This window comes from Cricetulus griseus, chromosome 2 (genome assembly GCF_003668045.3).
Source record: "Cricetulus griseus strain 17A/GY chromosome 2, alternate assembly CriGri-PICRH-1.0, whole genome shotgun sequence".
Taxonomy (NCBI): Eukaryota; Metazoa; Chordata; class Mammalia; order Rodentia; family Cricetidae; genus Cricetulus; species Cricetulus griseus.
Window position 1 is genome coordinate 146,489,589 of NC_048595.1, and position 20,688 is coordinate 146,510,276.

At 38.6% G+C, this 20,688-nt stretch overlaps 1 protein-coding gene across 8 annotated transcripts in view; it reads left to right on the plus strand.

Annotated features, from left to right (window-relative positions):
• The window catches only part of Eya1 (EYA transcriptional coactivator and phosphatase 1), a 143,439-nt gene that overhangs the window by 46,378 nt on the left and 76,373 nt on the right, over positions 1 to 20,688 (plus strand). For all 8 annotated transcript variants that reach the window (XM_027398825.2, XM_027398824.2, XM_027398823.2 and 5 more), the window contains 2 exons: positions 10,700 to 10,782; positions 11,187 to 11,373. In XM_027398825.2, the coding sequence (XP_027254626.1) occupies positions 10,700 to 10,782; positions 11,187 to 11,373 (270 nt within the window). The remainder of the gene's footprint in view (positions 1 to 10,699; positions 10,783 to 11,186; positions 11,374 to 20,688) is intronic.

Below are 20,688 nucleotides of genomic sequence, written 5' to 3' on the forward strand. Positions count from 1 at the left end.
TTGCTAACTAAGAGAAAGTAATAGAGATATTTTAATGCAAGTTTCTTTGAGGGAATGGTGTGTTTTAAAAGTATAATTTCTTTGCACCTATGGAACTGGGGGACCCAGACAGGGTCTCCCAGAAGGACTGTTTCTTGTTGGCTATGGTTGACAGAGCTCCACCCATTCTCTGTAGGAACCTCTGACAATGGCAAGAAGGAACCAGAGCCTTGTGATATACTATCCCTGGGTGACTTCTGTTGTTTGCCAGCCTAATAAAACAGTGACAGTGAACTCTTTTAGAAATGAATCAGTTTGATTTCAAACTTATGTATTAAATTTCTTATGTGTCATTTTCTTTGCTCTGGTTTTTTGTGTAAACCAGAATTAATCCTAATATTTTGAATATCTGAGACCCTGTCACTGTTATTGATTCAGAAAATCTGGAAGAGTTTGCCTGGTTAATTAGAAAACAGAAAACTAGAACATAGCAATAATGGTTATTCTCCATCCTCTCTGTACTTGCTGTGTGAAGATGAGTATCCTACACATTTGGTAACTTTGGAAATAACTCAGGACAAAAGGAGGAACTATGGAAATATAAACACACTATAAAAATAGAGAACATGGGGGAAGGGTAGTCTTAAGCAAAATCAAGCAAGGCTGGAAGACATCACACTACCTGACTTAAGAATATACTGAAGAGTTATAGTGACCAGGACAGCATGGTATTGGCATCAAGGCAAACACCAGTGAAGCGAAACAAAAGTAAACAATTAACTAATTTTCAGCAAATGTGGTAAGAATACATGGTAAAAAAAAAAAAAAGGATAGCCTTTTTTAGTAAGTGCTATGAGAGAAACTGGCCATTCACATGCAAAAGAATGAAGCTATGGTCCCTTCTCTCTCACTACATACAACAATAAAGAAAACAAAATACAAACATAGGTTGCTATGGCATTCTGGATTTGAAGCCTTTCATATGCAAGCAAAACATATTTTCATCAACACACTTGTGATATGCCATCAGCATCTAACTTAACAGAGGGGATAACTTCTCAGGCATTTGTCTGCACCATGAGGCTGAAGTTCTGCTATGCTGCCAATAGCTGATACTGCAAACTCAGGCCTTCACATGCTCATGCACTCACACAAGCTCCCACACACAATTTGAGCATGCATGTGCATTACACATAGATATACAAGCAAAAGAAAAATAGCAAATGAATTTAAGGAATCAGCCCCATGGTGCAAAGACTGGGAAGAATGTGCTCTAACTTGCTCTAGGTAAGAGGTAAACTATGATTAAGTGAGCCAGAGTTCCCAGAACATAGTCAACACACACAGAATAGTCAAGGAAGGTGACCAGAAAGACAAGGATTGTCTAGACCTTGAAGAATGGGGAAAACAAATGATGGGGAGAGGTGTTAATTGAGGGGAACAGGGCCACACTAAGTTTTCAGAACAGCTTTGACCACATTCTTGATAATTAACATAATGGGCCCTGCATAGAGAACCTTGAGCAGTATCTTAGATAAGTGTTAGTGTCCTAATGCTTCATCCCAACTCTATACGCTAAACTCCATAACCTAAAGCCCAGCCTTCATTTCCAGGCCGAGATACACGTCTACCCTTACATTTATCATAGCTCCTTCACTCTTCCCCATCTTTGGAAGGAGAACTGTAACATTTCATGGGGCCTGCTTTACCAATATTGGCATGTTGAACACTAGGATTCTAGAATTTTCCCAAAGCCATTTCTTTTCCTTTGTTTTTTTTTCTTTTCTTTTCTCTTCTTTTCTTTAAGAAATAACCAAGGAACTCTAATAATTCACCTTCAGCTTCCCTTCTACTTCTCTATAAAGCTTTCTTTGTCTCTCAGATCTTCCATGGATGGTAAAATATAGTGCTGTGCTCCTGTTCCAGTCTGCTTGGTGGCTTCAAGCCTGAGGTGAGGCAGCCCCCTATCCAGGTTTCTCCTGTCTCCTCTAGCAATACTAACCAATGCTTTGCTATGACAGCTCAGCTCAGGGACAGCTCAGCTTAGTATAGCCTGGTCCGGTGGCTCAGCCAGTGCCCATGCTTCCTGCCAGCCCTGTCCTGTGTTATATACCTGGGATCCACCTGGCAGCAGACGACCAGTTCCTGCAAGCTGGACCTCCATGTGTGCACTGTGGCACTCAGGCACATATACATACATAAATGTGAAAAAAGTTGAAAAGAACCTCCAGTGCCCATACAGGCTCTGCCAATGCTTAGACTATGATTGCTCGCTTTGTGCCTAAAGACAGCTTATCTTGGTTACATGTTTTTGAAGCAGTTCCTAGAATATCTGGTGAATTTGCTGCTGAAACACGGTAGTAAAACTCAGGCTCTGTGGGGTTTTGGTAACATGTAGGCTTTGAAGTTATATAATAACCTTTTACCTCCACTGCCGGGATTCCTGAATCTGGGGAGGGTCTCAGATGGGCACCTTCCACCAGAGCCTCTTCATCACTCAGAGGTCATTAATCAACTGCATTTTGATTGTATGGGTTCAAATATATAAGAAAACATCCTTGCTACTCTGATAGTCAATGCACTATGGACAAGAATGGCTTCATGTCTAAAACTGAATGGCTTGATGAGATGGAGTCACACCTCTGCCACACTTGTCTTTTTTTATGATGAAGAAGGGGTTTATTTGGCTTACACTTTCACAGCAATACTCATCATTGAAGGAAGTCAGGACAGGATCCCAGAGGCAGGTGCTGATGCAGAAGCCATAGAGGGATGCTGGCTACTGACCTACTCACATGGCTCGCTCAGCCTGCTTTCTTATGGAACCTAAAACCACCAGCCCAGGGATGACACCACCATGGGCTGAACCCTCCCCCATCAATCACTGAGAAAATGTCTTACATCTGGATCTTATAGAGAAATGTTCTCAATTAAGGTTCCTCCTTTCAGATATCTCAAGTTGACATAAAGCTAGCCAGGACAATTGACCTGTTGACAACTTACACACAAACATATCACTGTTTAGCCATAACCATTCCTTTCTTGTTCACCCCCAAGATCACGCATTAACATCAACATTGCAACATAAAACATTATATAAACTTTAAAAGTCCCACAGTCTTTAAAAATCAAACACCTTAAAGTTTAGTCTCTCAGTGCTGGAGAGACAGCTCAATAATTATTAAGAGTAGTTTCTACTCTCCCAGAGGACCTGGGTTCAGTTCCCAGCACCCACATAATGGCTCACAACCATTTACAACTCCAGTTCCAGGGGATCCACACCCTCTTCTCTGTACCCCCACACCCAGAGAACATTGCATGCATTTGGTATACAGATATAATTATAGGCAAAACATCCATACACATAAAATAAAAATAAATCTCAATAAAAATTCAGTTTTTCAACCATGGGCTCCTATAAATTAAAGGGTAAACTAAATATTTCCTTACTTTAAGAGGGAATAACCAGGGCACAGTCACAATATGAACAAATCAAATATCAAACTCCAACAGTACACATAACTCACTGTCCAATTTCTAGGATCCACTCATGGTCTTCTAGGCTTCTCCAAGAGACTTGGGTCACTTCTGCTTTATCCTCTGTAACACACAGAGCTTATCTTCTAAGCTCAAGCTGATTCCACACCACTGCCGTTGCTGTTCTTTGCAGTCATCCCATGGTACTGGAATCTCCAATATTCTGAGTTCTGCTGCAACTGGACTGGCTGCACTTTCACCAATAGCCTCTCCTGGGCTCACTTCATGGTGCCAAGCCTCAAATTCTCTGCATGACCCCTTCTGTCTTGGCCCTTGAGCTGCGACTAAGACTGCACCTTCACATTGGCTTCTCCTGGCCTCTCATAGTTCCCAGCCTCAGCTGTTCTCCGTTACCTCTTCATGCCCTCAAAACCAGTACCACCTGGGTGCCTCTCATACTAACAAGCTCAGCTGCCAGCACAAGGTACAACCTTGACTGCCTCGGTAACACAGCTTCTGTGTGCCGACTCTCAGGAAACACTTCCCAGAAGATTTCACTGGGATAGATCAATAGATCAATGATGCTGATCTATTGGTTTATTTTTCCTTTAAAAAAAATTAAATTAGAAACAAGCTTGTTTTACATGTCAATCCCAATTCCCTCTCCCTCCCCTGCCCCCCACTGACCTCTGTATCCCATCCCCTTTTTGCTCCCCAGGGAGGGTAAGGTCTTCCATGGGGGAATCTTCCAAGTCTGTCCTATCATTTGGACCAGGGCCTAGACCCTCCCCCATGTGTCTAGGCTTCGAATATCCCTTTATGTTTAGTGGGCTTCCAAAAGTCCGTTCCTGTACTAGGGATAAATGCTGATCCACTACCCGAGGCCCCATAGATTGCACAGACCTCCAAACTTACATCCACTTTCAGGAGATCTAGATCAGTCCTATGCTGGTTTCCCAGCTACCAGTCTGGGATCCATGAGCTCCCCCTTGTTCAGGTCAGCTGTTTCTGTGGGATTCTCCAGCCTTGTCTTGAGCCCTTTGTTCATCACTCCTTCCTCTCTGCAACTGGATTCCAGAGTTCAGCTTAGTGTTTAGCTATGGGTGTCTGCTTCTGTTCCATCAGCTGCTGGATGAAGGCTCTAGGATGGCATATAAGGTAGTCATCAATCTCAGTATCAGGGAAGGGCATTTAAGGTAGCCTCTCCACTGTTGCTTAGATCATTAGTTGGTGTCATCCTTGTAGATCTCTGGCCATTTCCCTAGTGCCAGATTTCTCTTTAGACCTATAATCTGTCACACATCTTGTAACTCTGGGTGTTATCTGAACGTGTAAAAGGAAATGCTACTACCTCCCTCATGGGATGTATCTGACGGGGTGAGCTGAACAGATACTTGATTTGGGCAAGTGCAGGATGAGCGCCTGAGGATGTGAAGTCCCACATTTGTTTTTGTCACTTATATGGGACACTATGAGACATGTTCTGTGAATTTCCAACTCTTCATAAATCCAGACAAAAAAGAGGCAGGAGAGCAGTGAGTATACTTTAAAACCAAGTAAGCTTCTGTTTGACAGTCACTTTGATCCCATGAAAGCTGTAGTACCTTATCCTATCATTGTTTTATGTGAAATTAAATTATTAACCCTGCCTAGGATATCAAGTTGTAGGCTAGAAAGATGGGTCAGCAGTAAAGGCATTTGCTGCCAAGCTTGACAACCTGATTCAATTCCTGGGTTCCACAAAGTGGAAGGAGAGAACAGACCCTCACAAATTGTTCACTGGTCTACACACACACACACACACACACACACACACACACACACACACACACACTGTAATATTAAGTTGTGGCATATAATTCATGGAGAAGATGAGATTGTATCTAACATGGTACAGAATGGGAGTTACCATTTTTTTAAATATTATTGTATCTCTATATATGTTACTATCTGCCTGTTTTATATGTGGGGTAGAGATACTCCTGTTTTTCATAAACTCAAACATGTGCATAACCTTTTATATACTCCCATCTCACAAGTAGAGGATAGTAAGTATAATTATTTGTTTGTTTACTGGTGAATTGGTAGACATGATGGGATCATACATATATAAATTTATACATGTTACAAAGACAAATTCATTAATAGGTAAAAAAGATAGATAAATGATAGACAGAATGATTCAGCTTATGCAAACAGAGGCAGGAGGAGAACTAGAGAGGGGCTTTCTGAGGAAGGAGGTTTCTAGACCGTGTGCAATTGTTTCGTAGAAGTTAGCCAGTATTTGACCACGGAAAGGAGGAGCAGTGCAGATGGCATGCAGAGAACAACATGCTGGCTCATTAGGTAGGCTGGAAAGGTATCTGGGGCGTGGAGCTGGGGCTGCTAGGAAGAGATCAAACAAGTGTAGAAGATAAATAGGGACCAGAGCAGCTAAGGTCTAATAAATAAGCCCCATAAGGAGCTTGACTTTATCCTGGGGGCAACAGGGAGCCACTAACAGTTACTTTTCAAGTGGGGGTGGTGATGATCTGTCATGCTCATTAGAGGAAGAGTCTGCTGCTTCCACAGGACAGCAGGGAAGGGAGCTAGCAAAAACAGACCGTGGCTGACAGCAAATATTAGCAGCCTGGACTAGTTCTATGAGACTAGTTATGGGAAGCCAGGTAGAACAGCCCTGAGACCTTGCTTCTAGTAAAGCTAATATGGCCCAAGCCCCAGTCTCTAGGAGGTATACCTCTCCCTGAAGCAAGTGAGATCCTTTTGGAAGTTGCATTAAGTCCCTGAGGCCACTGGGGTGCCATTAAAGTCCTGCTTCGGCACACTGAGTGGAATGGAATCTTACCCTGTAAATGAGTATAACTGATGTTGGCTTCTAGCTAGTGCATAGTCCTAGAAATAGCATATGTCTGGAAAGTCACTTGGGTACCATTTGGAGTAGTGAACTGTGATTTACTTGGCCCTACCCTAGTGGCCTGTATGTGCCAATATAGCTTCCATGGTCTTTTCTACTTTGTTCCAGCGTATAACTTATGGAATGAAAATATCCATTTAAAAATATATTTTCTATATCTTATTCATTTTCTTGGTGAGTGGGGATTATGGGGTTTAGTATTTATTGCCCAAAAATGTGTCATTTAACTGAAAGTAGCAAGTCATAACCCAAAAATGAACAGTTTAAATTAAAGTTAGAGGTCATAACCCAAAGCATTTTTTCTTATCGACTATATATAATAGCTGAAGTTGAGAAAAGTGTACTTTTATACAGAAGAAATTTAGATTAGGTTCAGAAGGAATTTTTAAGTGCCTAATATTTTTATCTTTCTTTGTATATCACTATCATCATTAATTACTTGTTCTCTGATGTACAAATATAGAAGGAATCCAACCCATGGGATTCGGTGTTTAAAAAAACAAAATAAGATGGGTGTAATGGTGCACACTTTAATCCTAGCATTTGAGAGGCAGAAACAGGCAGATTTATAAGTCTGAGGCCATCCTGGTATGCATAGTAAGTTCCAGGCCAGCCAGGGCTATATAGAGAGGCCCTGTGTCAGGAACAAAAAAAAAGCAAAATAAAACTGACATCATCATATTAAGTCCTGTGTGGCCACAGTCTATGTGACAACCATCCTTTTATTCCCACAGAATCATCAGTTATGAACCCAACACTTGCTATTTAATGAGTATATGATTATCCTATGCAAATGAACAGTAATGTTGGTGGTTGTTTCTTGAAACAACATTGTTTGGAGGATTAATAGTGTGAAAAAGTTCCTTAGCCAAGAGTGGTTTTCTGGAGACTTGGAAGAATGGCTGTTTCTAAAATGTGCAATAGAAGGAACCTCAAACATTAGTCTGTGTGATGAGTCCATTTGGAGCTACCCTAGGAAATATTTTCCTCAGTTAATAAAAACAAACAAAATAATTGAATCTAGCTTTTAAAGTTCATCCTTAATAACTAAGAAAAGAATTTCCAATATGCAAAGAGATTAAGTATTTTTCTCATTTGGAAAACTAAAAAGAGGGAAAGATGCATAAATACATTGGAAAATTTTGTAAGTGTGTGATGGGATAAGCACTAATAATGCCTACCTTCTCTATGTATGGGAGGCGGGTCATTGTACTTTCTGAAATACTACTTCACACTATTTTTAAGAGCCCCTTTAAGCAGGATTTCAAGATGAGGAAATTATATTTTAGAGTAGTTAGGCGACCTAATCAGAGTCCAGGCAGCTCTTGATTTATGCATCAAAAACACTAACCTGGCCTGGGAGGTGGCTCTGTCCAACACTCCTAGCAAGCATGAGCTCCCAAATTTGAATCCCCAGAACCCAGGTAAAACATCAGCAAGGTGGTATGCTCTTGTCATCCCAGTGATGATGAGTTTGGAAGCCAAGACAGGGGACCCTCCAGCTTGCTCCGCAACTAGCCTGGCCTAACTGGCAAAGTTCCACCACAACCCTGCCTCAAGCCAAGGTTGTGAGATGCCTGAGGAACGACACTTGAGGTCATTCTCTGACCTCTGTGTACATACCTGTCTGCCTGCACATCCCTAAATAACACCCATACAACTGTGTTTTCTGATTGTTAAACCAATATTTAAATTTTTAGTGCTAAGTATATAATTGGAGAAGCAACCCCTGTGTGTTAGTCATGCATCTACTTGTAAGCAGTGAGCTTTCTCACATTGAAGACTCTCCTTGATCAGCCTGCACATTTTTTTGTTTAGCCACTAATTTGTTATACAATATATTCTCCCAAAATTGCTTTTGTTTTTTATCCTATAAATAAGACAGTACAAAATTTAGAAATGTACATTGGCTTCATAGATATACCATGACAGTGATTAAATGCTTCAGAGATAACATCCTTTTTTTCTCCATTTTTTAAAATTTAAATTAGAAACAAGATTGTTTTACATGTCAATCCCAGTTCCCCATCCCTCTCCTACACCCCTGTCCCCTCATTAACACCCTACCTATCCCAATACCATTTCTGCTCCCCAGGGAGAGTGAGGTCTTCCTTAGGGGGTCTTTAGAGTCTGTCATATCCTTTGGGATAGGCCCTAGGCCCTCCCCCATGTGTCTAGGCTGAAGGAGTATCCCTCTATGTGAAATTGGATCCCAAAGTCCATTCTTATGCTAGGGATAAGTACTGATCTACTACAAGAGGCCCCATAGATTTCTGAGGCCGCCTCACTGACACCCACATTCATGGGTTCTGGATCAGTTCCATGTTGGTTTCCCAGTGATCAGTCTGGGGGCCAAGAGCTCCCACTTGTTCAGGTCAGCTGTTTCTGTGGGTTTCACTAGCCTGGTCTTGACCCCTTTGCTCCTCCTTCTCTGCAACTGGAATCCAGATCACTTCAGTGTTTAGCTGTGACTCTTTGCTTCTACTTCCATCAGCTGATGGATGAAGGATCTAGGATGGCATATAAGTCAGTCATCAATCTCATTATCAGGGGTGGGCATTTAAGGTAGCCTCTCCTCTGTTGCTTAGATGGTTAGTTGGTGTCATCCTTGTAGATCTCTGGCCAATTCCCTATTGTCTGATTTGTCTTTAAACCTATACTGGCTCCCTCTCCGATGGTATATCTTATTTTGCTCTCCTCTATTCCTCCTACCCAACCTTCCTGATTCTTTATGTCCTCTTAAACTTTTTTTAAAAATAGTTATAATATGTGTATGTGTGTGGATGGATGTGAACCACAGCCCACATGAGGAAGTAAAATGACAAATCACCTAAGTCAGGTCTATCTTTTACCATGTGGTCAGGGGGACCGAACTCTGGTCAATAGGCTTGGCAGCAAGTGCCTTTACCTGCTGAGTCACCTCGACAGCCCAGTTTTGTACTCATTGACATGCTTATGCTTTCTAAAGTATTTAAACACAGAATAATTAAAAGTATTTTTGTTGTTTCATTTTGTACTTTTATAAAACAACATGAAAGAAATCTCATGTGGACAATACCACTAACCATCTTTAGTCAGTTGCATGGAGGCCCACTTGAAGGGTGGGGATGCTCTGTTTCCTTGTTAGAAGCACCTGTGATGAGTGTCTTTGCTAATGAGCTCCCTAAATAAACTCCTCATTTTTTCCCTAGAGTAAGTTCTTGGCAGTAAAGTTCTGTGTATTGCAGTGTATAACACATATTTTAAAACACACAGTTGTTCATTTCTGAGCTTGATCATTCTAGAAATTTAGAAATGCCTGCTAGTGAGATCTTCTAAAGTTGTGTTTTTGTTTGGCACAGCTCAGCAGCGGCATAGTGGATGATGTAAGGGAGGGATTCTGGTGTGACTGCACAGTGCCTACTGTTTATTGTGGAACAATGTGGGCAGCCAACACAGACAGGGCTGCTGTCCACCACACCTGTGACACATAATTCTTCCTCTTTAATCTTGGTAGTAAGAATCGAAAGTGCTGCCATTTATTCTCCCATGAAATAAAATGAGAGCCAACTCAAACCCCATCATAATAGCCTCCATAAATAAGGACATCAGGCAGCATTTTAAGTCCTTGGAAGTAGCAATACCGTTTCTGAACTATCAAGAACCTTAATGTTCAGCTAATACAATCACTTTATTTTATTGTAAGGAGGGAGAACAGATGTTTGTAAAAATTCAGTAAGGAAAAGAACTAGTGGGGGTGGAAAAGGATCCAGGGAAGAAAATACTCCAATTATGTTTTGCATATTTCTTGAAAAGACATGAAGAGAGTGTGTTTTGTAGACTAACATGGGAAAACTCATTGGCTGGTATTTTCACACAAATGCATACCTTTGACGTTAGTTTTTTCCTACATTATTCATGCACTCTGAAATTTCATCTTCTTTACTATAACATAGTACAAATTGAAATGATGGTTAACTATTTTTTGAATATTTAATTTTTAAGTTTGTACGGTGTATTGTATGTGAGTGTGTGTGTGTGTGTGTGTGTGTGTGTGTGTGTGTGTGTGTGTGTGTGTGTGTGTGCTGCTTCCAGAGGAGACCAGAAGTTTTGGATCCCCTGAAGCTGAGTTACTGATGTGGGTGCTGGAAACTGAATTTGGGTACTATGGAAGAGCAGCAAATACTTAACCATTTCTCCATCCCCTAAAATGGTCAAATAAGATGTTATTCATGAAGGTGGGTTCCAATATAAAAGATTATGCTGACTCCATCACTGCCTTATGGAAATGACATTCTCCTATGTCACTGCGTATGTCACTGAGCCAGCTGTCTTTCCACTCTGTTCCAGGTAGCAGTTTTACTACATCATCAGGATTATATGCAGGAAATAATTCGCTCACCAATTCCTCTGGATTTAACAGTTCACAGCAGGTAATTTAATTAGGGAATTCAATTTCTGAAACATTTCAGAAAACAGCATGACTTTATATAAAGAAAGAATTGTTTGTGTTAAACCGTGAGAGCTTTCTTAAGCTTTTTAATCATTTCTTTATACAATCTCTATAGCTGTCATTTATGGTGAGTCTACGGTTGTCAGATGGTTTTGTTTTGTTTATAGAATGTCTATGCCATTCTGTGGCATAGAATGGAAGCTCTGAAAAATACCTACATCCTTGCCTAGCATTTGCTTGCAAGTCTAAGCTCATGAGTGAATACACACTTGCTTATATGAGTTCAAGAAGGACATATAAACAAGCATTTATTATTCTGCAATGCAGGAAGTGAACAGCAATGCTTTCCCTGACAATGCTTTCTCCTGTGCTTTGATTTGGTAGGACTATCCATCTTATCCCGGCTTTGGCCAGGGTCAGTATGCCCAGTATTATAACAGCTCCCCGTATCCAGCACACTACATGACAAGCAGTAACGCTAGCCCAACGACACCATCGACCAATGCCACTTACCAGCTCCAAGAACCACCTTCTGGCATCACGAGTCAGGCAGTCACAGACCCCACAGCAGGTAATTGTGTGTTTTACTTGGTTCTGCTCGATTCTTAAGCTTAACTGCATTTTCCTGAGGTCATTAACTCAGGCAGTGGGTTGCACCCTTTCGGTAAATTTTCATAACTACTTAACTACTTTGGACTGCACAATTGTTGCACCCCTTTTATTATTGTTTATTTGTTTGAAAATTTTAATATAAGATGTAAACTTCTCAAACACATGAGAGATTTATTAATTTATTTGACAATATTCTCAGTTTTCATGGTCTAGTGTACATAGTCCACAGCCTTTAGGAATATACTTAGAAATAAGATTATTATTATTGATAAATAGACATAAGACTAATTTAATACCATATATGGAATATCCAAATGAATTATAATATTTAGAATTTAATAGTTTTATCATTGCAGTTTTTTCAATGATAGCAGCGCATTATTGACAGTTAAAAAAAAAAGAAGAAGAAAAAGAAGAAGAAAATTTTCAAATAATACCAAAGGGGAATTGTCCAGACCAAAAGCCCGGCCCATCCTTCCCCTCCCATGACATATTGGGGATTGTGTAACAGTGTGTCTGTTGTGGACATTTTTCATACTTCTGCCCAAGGCCTTGCATACAAGTGCTTCTCCATCTGTGGATATTTTCTACACTGTCTTTTTACTTTCTTTGCCTCCACAGGTTTGCTCTTTTGGGGACAAATAACCCTCATGTATTATATGTTTACCTGTCTCAATTAATCTTCTATTTCTTGCATTTTCTCTCAAACCTCTAAGCCCACTGACTTAACTTTAGAGATTGTAGCCCTTCATTTCATGGCTTATGAGCCCAGCTGTTATTCTCACATAGTAAGAGATTTTCCTGCTGCCTACAGAAGGAATTCAAAGAGTCCCTTCAGTGTTTGGGGGCAGTAACTTGCCTCTCTTCCTACCCTGAATGAAAAAAGGAACTTTAATGGTAAAAATTCATAAACATTAAATGAAAGAATTAGAATAGCTTATGAAATATTATCTGGTGGCTTTGAGAAAGAAATAAGTATTGACATTAACAAAGGTATACGTTTATCAAAATCATTTCAGGTGTTCTTTCCTTCTAAATTATATAGTCTACTGGGTTAAAGTCAGCATTCTGTAATCCTGGAAAGCTATATATAGTGTAGCTTCTACCTGGTGTTGTATGTCACTAGACCTTTCTATATTATTACATGCATGTGGTCCTCCTCACAACCAACATATCTGTTTTTGCCTTGTTCGTTGAAATTTTGTTGGACTGAAAACAGAAAGATAACTGGCACGGTTTCTTTTTTAGTAGGGGGAATTTATAGTGGCCAATTTATTTTACACTATGCATTTAATAATATTTTTATTCTTTGAAAATCTCACAATATGCTGTTATTGTATTCACCCCAACCCTTCTCAGATCCATCTCCATCTCTCCACCCACCCAACCTCATGTTCTCTAACTCTGCCATCTCTACCTTTCCCTGTATTTCTCTCTCTTTAAGCCCTGCAAGCACAGTTTGTATTCCCCAAATACTCTTGGGGGTAGCCTGGAGCATGGTGGACCTACTAGAAGTCAGAGCTTTAAATGAAGCTGATTCTCCCTCTCCAGCAGCTATCCAATGTTAATAGCTCCTTAGCTAAGGGTGAGGCTTTGTGCCCACTTCTCTCAGCTCCAGGGTAGTATTTGGTTTAGCTTGACATTGTTCAGGTATTGTGAATATTGTCACAATTGCTGTGAATTCATCTGTTGTGTGCCCTGTTGTGTCTGGAAAATACTATTTCCTTGTAGTCATCCATTGCTTCTGGCTTTTACTATCTTTCTGCCTCTTCTTCTGAAGTGACCCCTATGTCTGTAGGAGATGGATGTGATACAATTGTCCCATTTAGAGCTGAATACTCTGCAGCCACTTATTCCCTATACATTGACAATCTGGGGATACAAGTGTTTGCATATTTCCAGTCATTTGGGGTAAATACTTAGAAGTATGATTCTGGATTATATGCAAAATTTGTGGTAAGTTTTGGTAGAAAACATGAAAATGCTTTCCAAGATAGCTACAATTTTTCCATTCTCACCAATGGCATTCCAGTTGCTCCACATTTAAGTCAACATTCCATGTTGTTGGTATTTTTGGAGCCATGATCATAGATTTGCAGTGGTAGCTTGTTTTCATTTGCTATTCCCTATTGGTATATGTTCCTGTGTGAAACATGTTTTCATATGACTGATCAGTGCTGTTGTCTGCTTTTAAATCATGTTGTTTTCCTACTGTTTAAATAATTCTTTATATATTTTAGTTCCAAGATTGATGGCACATACATATTTTACTAATGATTTTGTATAGTACATGGATTTCTAGTGACAATATTTTTCACAGAGACAGTTTCACTTTTTAATGAAATCTGCCTTATCAGATTTTCATAAATCACCTTTGACATTGTATCAAAAATTCATTGCCAATACCAACATGGTTAAGAATGCCGCATGTGTTATTGCCCATGCACTTTGGAGCTCCATATTAATACACTCTGAATTAGTTTTTGTGCAAGACATAGGTGAGACTGCAGATTCATTTTCCTTTACATGTAGAGATCCAGTTGTCCTGGTATCACTTATGAAAAGACTTTTCTCTGTTATCCGGCATCTGCTCCTTAGACAGACATTAGTTGACCATACTGATATGCATTTCCAGGCTCTGTACTCTCCCCTGATCCTGATTTACTCTCCAGTGTATGTTGTCTTGATTACTGTTGTTCAGCACTAAGTCCTAATGCCAGAACATGTCAGTTTTGTGATTTTACTCTTCTCCAAAATTATGTTGTCTTTTCAAAGCTTTTTGTCTTATTTAAACCTTAGAATCAGTTTGTCAATATTCATAAAGTAAATGTCTAGAGCAGTGGTTCTCAATTTCTCCAATGCTGAGAACCTTTAATACATTTCCTCATATTATGGTGACCCCAAAACATAAAATTGTTTCCATTGCTATTCCATAACTGTAATGTGCTACTGTTATGAATTGTAATGTCAATATCTGTGTTTTCTGATGGACTTAGACTACTCCTGTAAAAAGGTCATTTGACCCCCAGAGGAGTCACAAGCCACAGTTTAAGAACTGATAGTCTAGTATTTTACTTGGAATTTTGTTGAATTTCTAGATCAACCTGGTACAAACTAGTATGTTTACATTACTGAATCTTTCTATCCATGGGCCTGGAATATCTTGGTTTTCTTTCACCTGAATGTTGTACTTTCCCTCATGCTTTTCTTCTAAATGTTTTATCTTCCCCTCTTTTCCTTCTACCTCTCTCCTGCTGACATACATGATGGTATATAAGAAAGCAATAATCTTATTTCTGTTACTTTTTATGTTTTAACCCTTTTATGATCAGCTATTTTAGAAGTTTTACTTTCCCCTCTTTATTGAAGAGGGTCATTCTTCAGTATTGACTAGGGGAATAGTTGTCATTTGTAAACTAATAGTTCATTTCTTCCATTACAACCTGTGTGTTCCTGGGTTTGCTTTGGAATAGTTAGGCTTTCCAGTAGAGCGTTGAATAGAGGTTGGAAAGGAGTTGACTTTTTCCTGTCCTTATTGTAGGAAGAAAGCATCTAGTTTTTCACTCTTTAGGTGTGAGGTTGATTGTATAATAGTATCATTTAAAAATACATTTTATAAATTCTTTAACATATTTTATTCATATTTAACCCCAGCTAACTTCTCTCCCATTTCCAACCATGGGCTTTCACCTCTCCCTGCCCCAACTATGTATTTCTTTTTAAAAAATAATCTATCAGCTTCAATTTGTGCTGTCCATATACTCCTTGCTGTGAGGCCACCCAGTGGAACGTGGGCACTATTGGTGTCTTTAGATGGCTGTTAGCAAGGAAAGAACCTTCCCTTTGATTCTACTTTTTCATGAGCGGGGCTATTGGATTTTGTCAAGTGCTTTTTCCACATCTGTTGGAATGTTTGTAACTTTTCTTCTTTAGCATATTTATGTGATGGATTGCACTTATTCCATTTTCCAGTGTTAAACCAATAACCTATAATACTCCCACTTGGTCACATTGTATAATTCTTTATATATATTCTTGGACCCAGTTGCCGATGAGAATCTTTGCATTTATATTCATGAGAGATCCTTGTCTAGAGTTTTCATATCCTGTGATGTCCTTGTCTGGTTTTAGTATTAACATAATGCTGACCTCATTGCCTAAATAGGAGCATCCATTCCCTCTGTATGCATTTTCTAGATGAGTACAGAGAATTCAAATAGTTTGTTCATTAACTATTTGATGAAATTTACTAGTGAATTGATCTGGATCTAGGGATTTCTCTTTGGATCTGTAATTAATTCACATATGTGGGTCTGTTTAAGTTATTGTCTTTATGGGAGTTTTGGCAGATTGTTTCTCTGCCAGATTGGTCCATTTCACCTAGTATACTTAATTTGTAAGCATGGGATTATTTATAATATTGTGTATTGTTTTGTTTACTTTTTTGAGACATGTAGCCCAACTGACTCCAAACTTTTGACCCCTGCCTCAACCTTAAGGGCAGTAACCATAGACATATGTGCCCTTGACTCATGATAATTTTATTGTTACTTTAATAGCTGTAAAATTTCTAGTGATGATTTTCTTCCATTTGTAGTATTAGCAGTCTTTACATCTTTGCTTTTCATCAGGGTTAGCTGGGCTGTGTGGCCAAATTGTTAACTGATCTTGTTTTAGAAAAGGAGAGGCTCTTTTGTTTCTTTCCTTCTCTTCATCTTTTTTTATAAATTTCATAGACTTCTTTAAATTTTGTTACTTTCTTATTTTTTTAATGTACTTTTGATTTGATTGGTGCTTGTATTACTGATCTCAGGCCTTCTTTCCTGGTTAGGTTTCCATATAAGTTCTGTTTTTTGATGCACCATTAAATTTCACAGGTTCTTTTTTATATTTACTCCAAAATATGTCCACATAATTTTTCATTGAAAACCTTTCAGTGAATTTATAAGAAAGAAAAATCTGAGAACATTGATGGTATATAATACTTTCACTAGCTACAATCCCTCAATTATTCCTCTCTTAACAATTAAATGGCTTCCTAGTATTTGAGAAAGTACTTTGCTTCTATGAAGAAGGGCATTTATTAAAAAAATTAGAATTCCACTATCTATTAAAAAAACTGGACCAAAATTAGCTCTATAGTTTCCTGTGCAATCCCAGGCAGAAAATAGTATCAGAATCAAATCATGATTTTGTTAACTTTAAAATGATAGACAGCACTTGCTTTCATTTTCTTTTAAAAAGACTTTTTTTAATAACTCAAATTTTTTCTTCAGTGTTTAAGATGTAGAAGGATGAGAAAAGAAATTTTGGGAAGCTTCATCTTTTGCTAATAGCCAAATTAACATACTATCTCATAGGCTTTTGGGTATAAATTGTAGTCTTATACGAAACTCTTAAATTACTGTAACCAAATGTATGTTTTCAAAAGAATGTATAAAATTAATTTAAAAACTTGAAAGTATTATCACAAAGGAGTTTTTAAAATAAACTGACTTTTCTCAAAGGAGAACCTAAGCCATTCTTAAAAAATAATATTTTAACCACATTAATCACACATACAAGCAGAATATGGGTGCTCACTTGAAACTCAGCTACTATTCCTTGTTAAGTAGATGGTTTTTAAAATATAATTCTTGTCCCAAATCCCCCAGAATAGTTCTTACTAATTATGTAAGTATCATCTTTATAATAATACATAATCAAATATACTCAAATGTAATTCAAGAGCTTAGAGTTATAAGTTCATTATTACACACCACAGCCCAAAGGTCCATTCTACTTGTCTCCATCTTACATGTTTGCCTAATGTTTTGATGAGTTCACCAGAAGTCAGAAGGTGCTAGAGAGTTGATTTTAGTACATTGAATTGGAAAGGCACATAGCTATTTAATGTTCAATTAATATTAGGTATTAAGCTAAGAATTTTGTGGCTGAATTCTTATGAAAGAAATCTTTACTTACAAGTCTTGTAATTTTTCTTTTCTTTTCTTCCTTTTTTTCTGCTATAAAGCAAATCAGAGTAACAGAAAAGGGCGTGTATTGAAAAACACATTTGAAGCTGACGTGAAATAAAAGCCAATTGTTTTTTATTAAGGGAGAATTTTAGTATGAATACCATAGAAATGTAAATTTTTCAAAAAGAAATGAGTTGGATTCTTCCATTAGCACTCACTGACCAAATGCAGACAAGTTAGTAGCTAAGGTGATGTGCAGGAACCTTGCCAATATTGAATTTCAAGTGACAGAGGAAAAATCAGTGTAAGAGGGAATTCAATATGCATGGGAAACCATTTGTTCCCTCTGCTTCTTTGATCCCTGCCAAGGCACAAGAAAGTAGAGCAAAGGACTTGAAAAATGGGACAGATCTTGTGCAAAGCCCAGAACTCTGCGCTCTTGCAGGAACTCGGTGTGACAGAATGAAAAGCTAAACTGCCAGACATCTCCCCATAAACGCAGGAGATATGGGTCTGGTATCTAGGTCTGAGCATGGCTGGGATTTCTTACTGCAGAAATGATACTGAGGTTTGCAATAGCATGCACCCCACTCCCTGCATGCTGGCGTGGCCTGAATGGTTGGAAAATCTGCAGGCCATACTAGCTCATTTTCACAGATGTCTGTAGACGTTGGAGAAGTTTGCAATTTGTTCAGCTCAAGAATAAACCATTTCAGTGAAACAATCTCCACTAACTTTTTTGGAAACATTTGTCAGCAAAACAAATGTTTGTATCTAAAATAGCCAGGCTATTAAGATGTGAGAAAGGGAAACAGATGTTTGTTAGGGGTTGTTGGACTTGTGTGTCTTGATGGCATTTGTTTTCTTCCTTTCTGTTTCCCCAGAGGACAGGCAGCGTTACCCTTAATGAGACTATAAACTACATGGAAATAAAGTCCACTTTTTATTTTATGATGTCAAAATATAATAAAAATGGACTTTATCATTTGGAAATTTTCCATTTGTTTCCAATTAAATATAGAAGGGAGGTGGCTAGCAACCACCTGTTTAGGTGTGCAATTTAAGAATGCATTATAAGGCTGGAACAGTGGTGGCATACGCCTTCAATCCCAGCACTTGGGAGGCACAGGCAGGCAGATCTCAGTGAGCTGGAGGTCAGCCTGGTCTACAGAGTGAGTTCTGGGACAGCAAGGACTGTTACACAGAGAACTCCCGTGTCGAAAAACAAAACAAACAAACAAATAAAAAAGAATACAATATAAGAAGTACAAATTCAGACTTAGAGAAATTGTCTATTTCATGACTCACTTTGATTTGTCTGAGTTCTTTGATGAGTTCAAAATATTCAGGACAGCTTACTGAGTCACTTTAGTGCACTGGAGTCCAGGGTGTTATCCTCAGCATGTAATATGTAATCTATATCTTGTACATCCATAATCAAAATAAAATCATACATTATTAATCTGATTAAGCTAACCACCCAAACACTCATTATTTCAGCTTCCTTCATAATGGATTCCTTATTTGAAACGTCATAAATTGCTAAACATCCTGTTGGACCAGCACAAATCCATGTAAAGTGGGATTGGTTGGTCAGAGGACATATGGTTATTTGTGTTCAGCATCCTTCCACTTCATTTAACTAGAATCAGATAGTTTAATAATGGGCTTGTTTGTTTTTTGAAGGGATAACAATCAAACCAAGGGCCTCTTGCATGCTAAGCAAAAATGTTCTACCATCCAACTAACCCCCATCCCAGTAAGTGGGTTTTGGATTAAGTGTTAAAGGTATGATTGGTAAGTTGAGATCTAAACTTGTAAATTCAGTTTGATGAATATTTTTAATTACTGAGCATTAACAATGCATTAACATAGTACAAAATGAGGAAGACTCAGCCATGTTTACAGAGAAGAATGAGTCTCCCCTTATCTTCTGGGACCAGGTCCTAAGTTGCTCTCACCTAATATAGAAGTTCTTTATCTACCACCCATCTACATGCAATTGTTTTATTTTTCTCTAAACATATTAACTTAATGAACTCTCACTCAGCTACATAAAATATGGGCAGTGTGGACACTAATCCAAGCTTCACAGATGAGAAAGCTAAGATGAAGTCAACATCAGTGCCCCAAACCAGCTCTAGACCCTTGGCATCAAGCTTGTCTTCTCAATCAATAAAGCATGCTGCTTCAGAGAGCAGCCTGGTCTAATCACTCACATGGGCAGAAAATCGAGAATACAAAGGAAGAGTCCTAAAAGGCTGCAGATATGTTATAGTTTCTTATGTCACTCACAGCATTCATCTGCAATCGGGTATTCTGTTAAGTAGGTGCCCAAGGTTTGAATGAGCAGCCACCCCCACAGGACAAGGCAGTCTTTATGTTCTTTAAGTATTTTAGAGTCTCAGAGTTCTAAAATTACTTGTGTGGATCACTTGAGGCTTCTTCCACTTTCTCAAGTGTGTCCCATTCCCTACTTCTTACGCTACCCACCATGTTTTGCTTAGGAAACAATTAGTCATCTTTCTATTATTTTCTTCCTTTTCCCTTCATCCTCAAGAGCCCATTCTCGGCCTTGCCCAACTACATTTTTACATTTTAAAATTTGATTTCTTCAGGTCATGGTTGATAAGCACTAAGTGCAGGTATAGCAATGAATTAATTGTTTCAAGTAAGATGGAAGCCATCCATTTTAGGGTGAAAGTGGAAATCTTAGCATCCTAGATTACTTTCTAACACTTTCAGAAGTATTTACAATGCCTTCTGAAATGTTATCAAGGATCTCTTCCAAAAATTAAAATCAAGTTTCTTTAGGACCATTATCTAAGAAATTTTGCTGCCTCTCAGTTCATACCACTGCTGCTATTTAGGGATTCACTTTTCTACTATTTTATATTGTGTGTACAGTTTCTCACCTGGATTATAGGTTGACTTTGTGATCATAGATTGATTTGGAAATCCCATCTACCATTGTTTTATGAGAAAATAGATGCTGAGTTTCAAACTGATTGAAAAAATGTCCATAACACACTTGTATTATAAATCAACAACCTTCTTATTATCTATAAACCCACTTTACACATCTCACATGAGTTGGGCAACTATTAACTATAAACCCAGGACTGCCTTTTGTCACCTTTTTGAATACGTAAAAGGATTCTAGAAGGATTAAATTTTTCAAAGAATCTCAGCCTATCCTCAGCAGAGTCTCCTGATGAGTGCTGAAATGGCTGCCTTGGCAAACAGAAAGGTATGGCGTGACATTTCCCACACTGCTCAGCCTTCCAGCAATGAAGATGGGTATTCTGTTGTTTTTG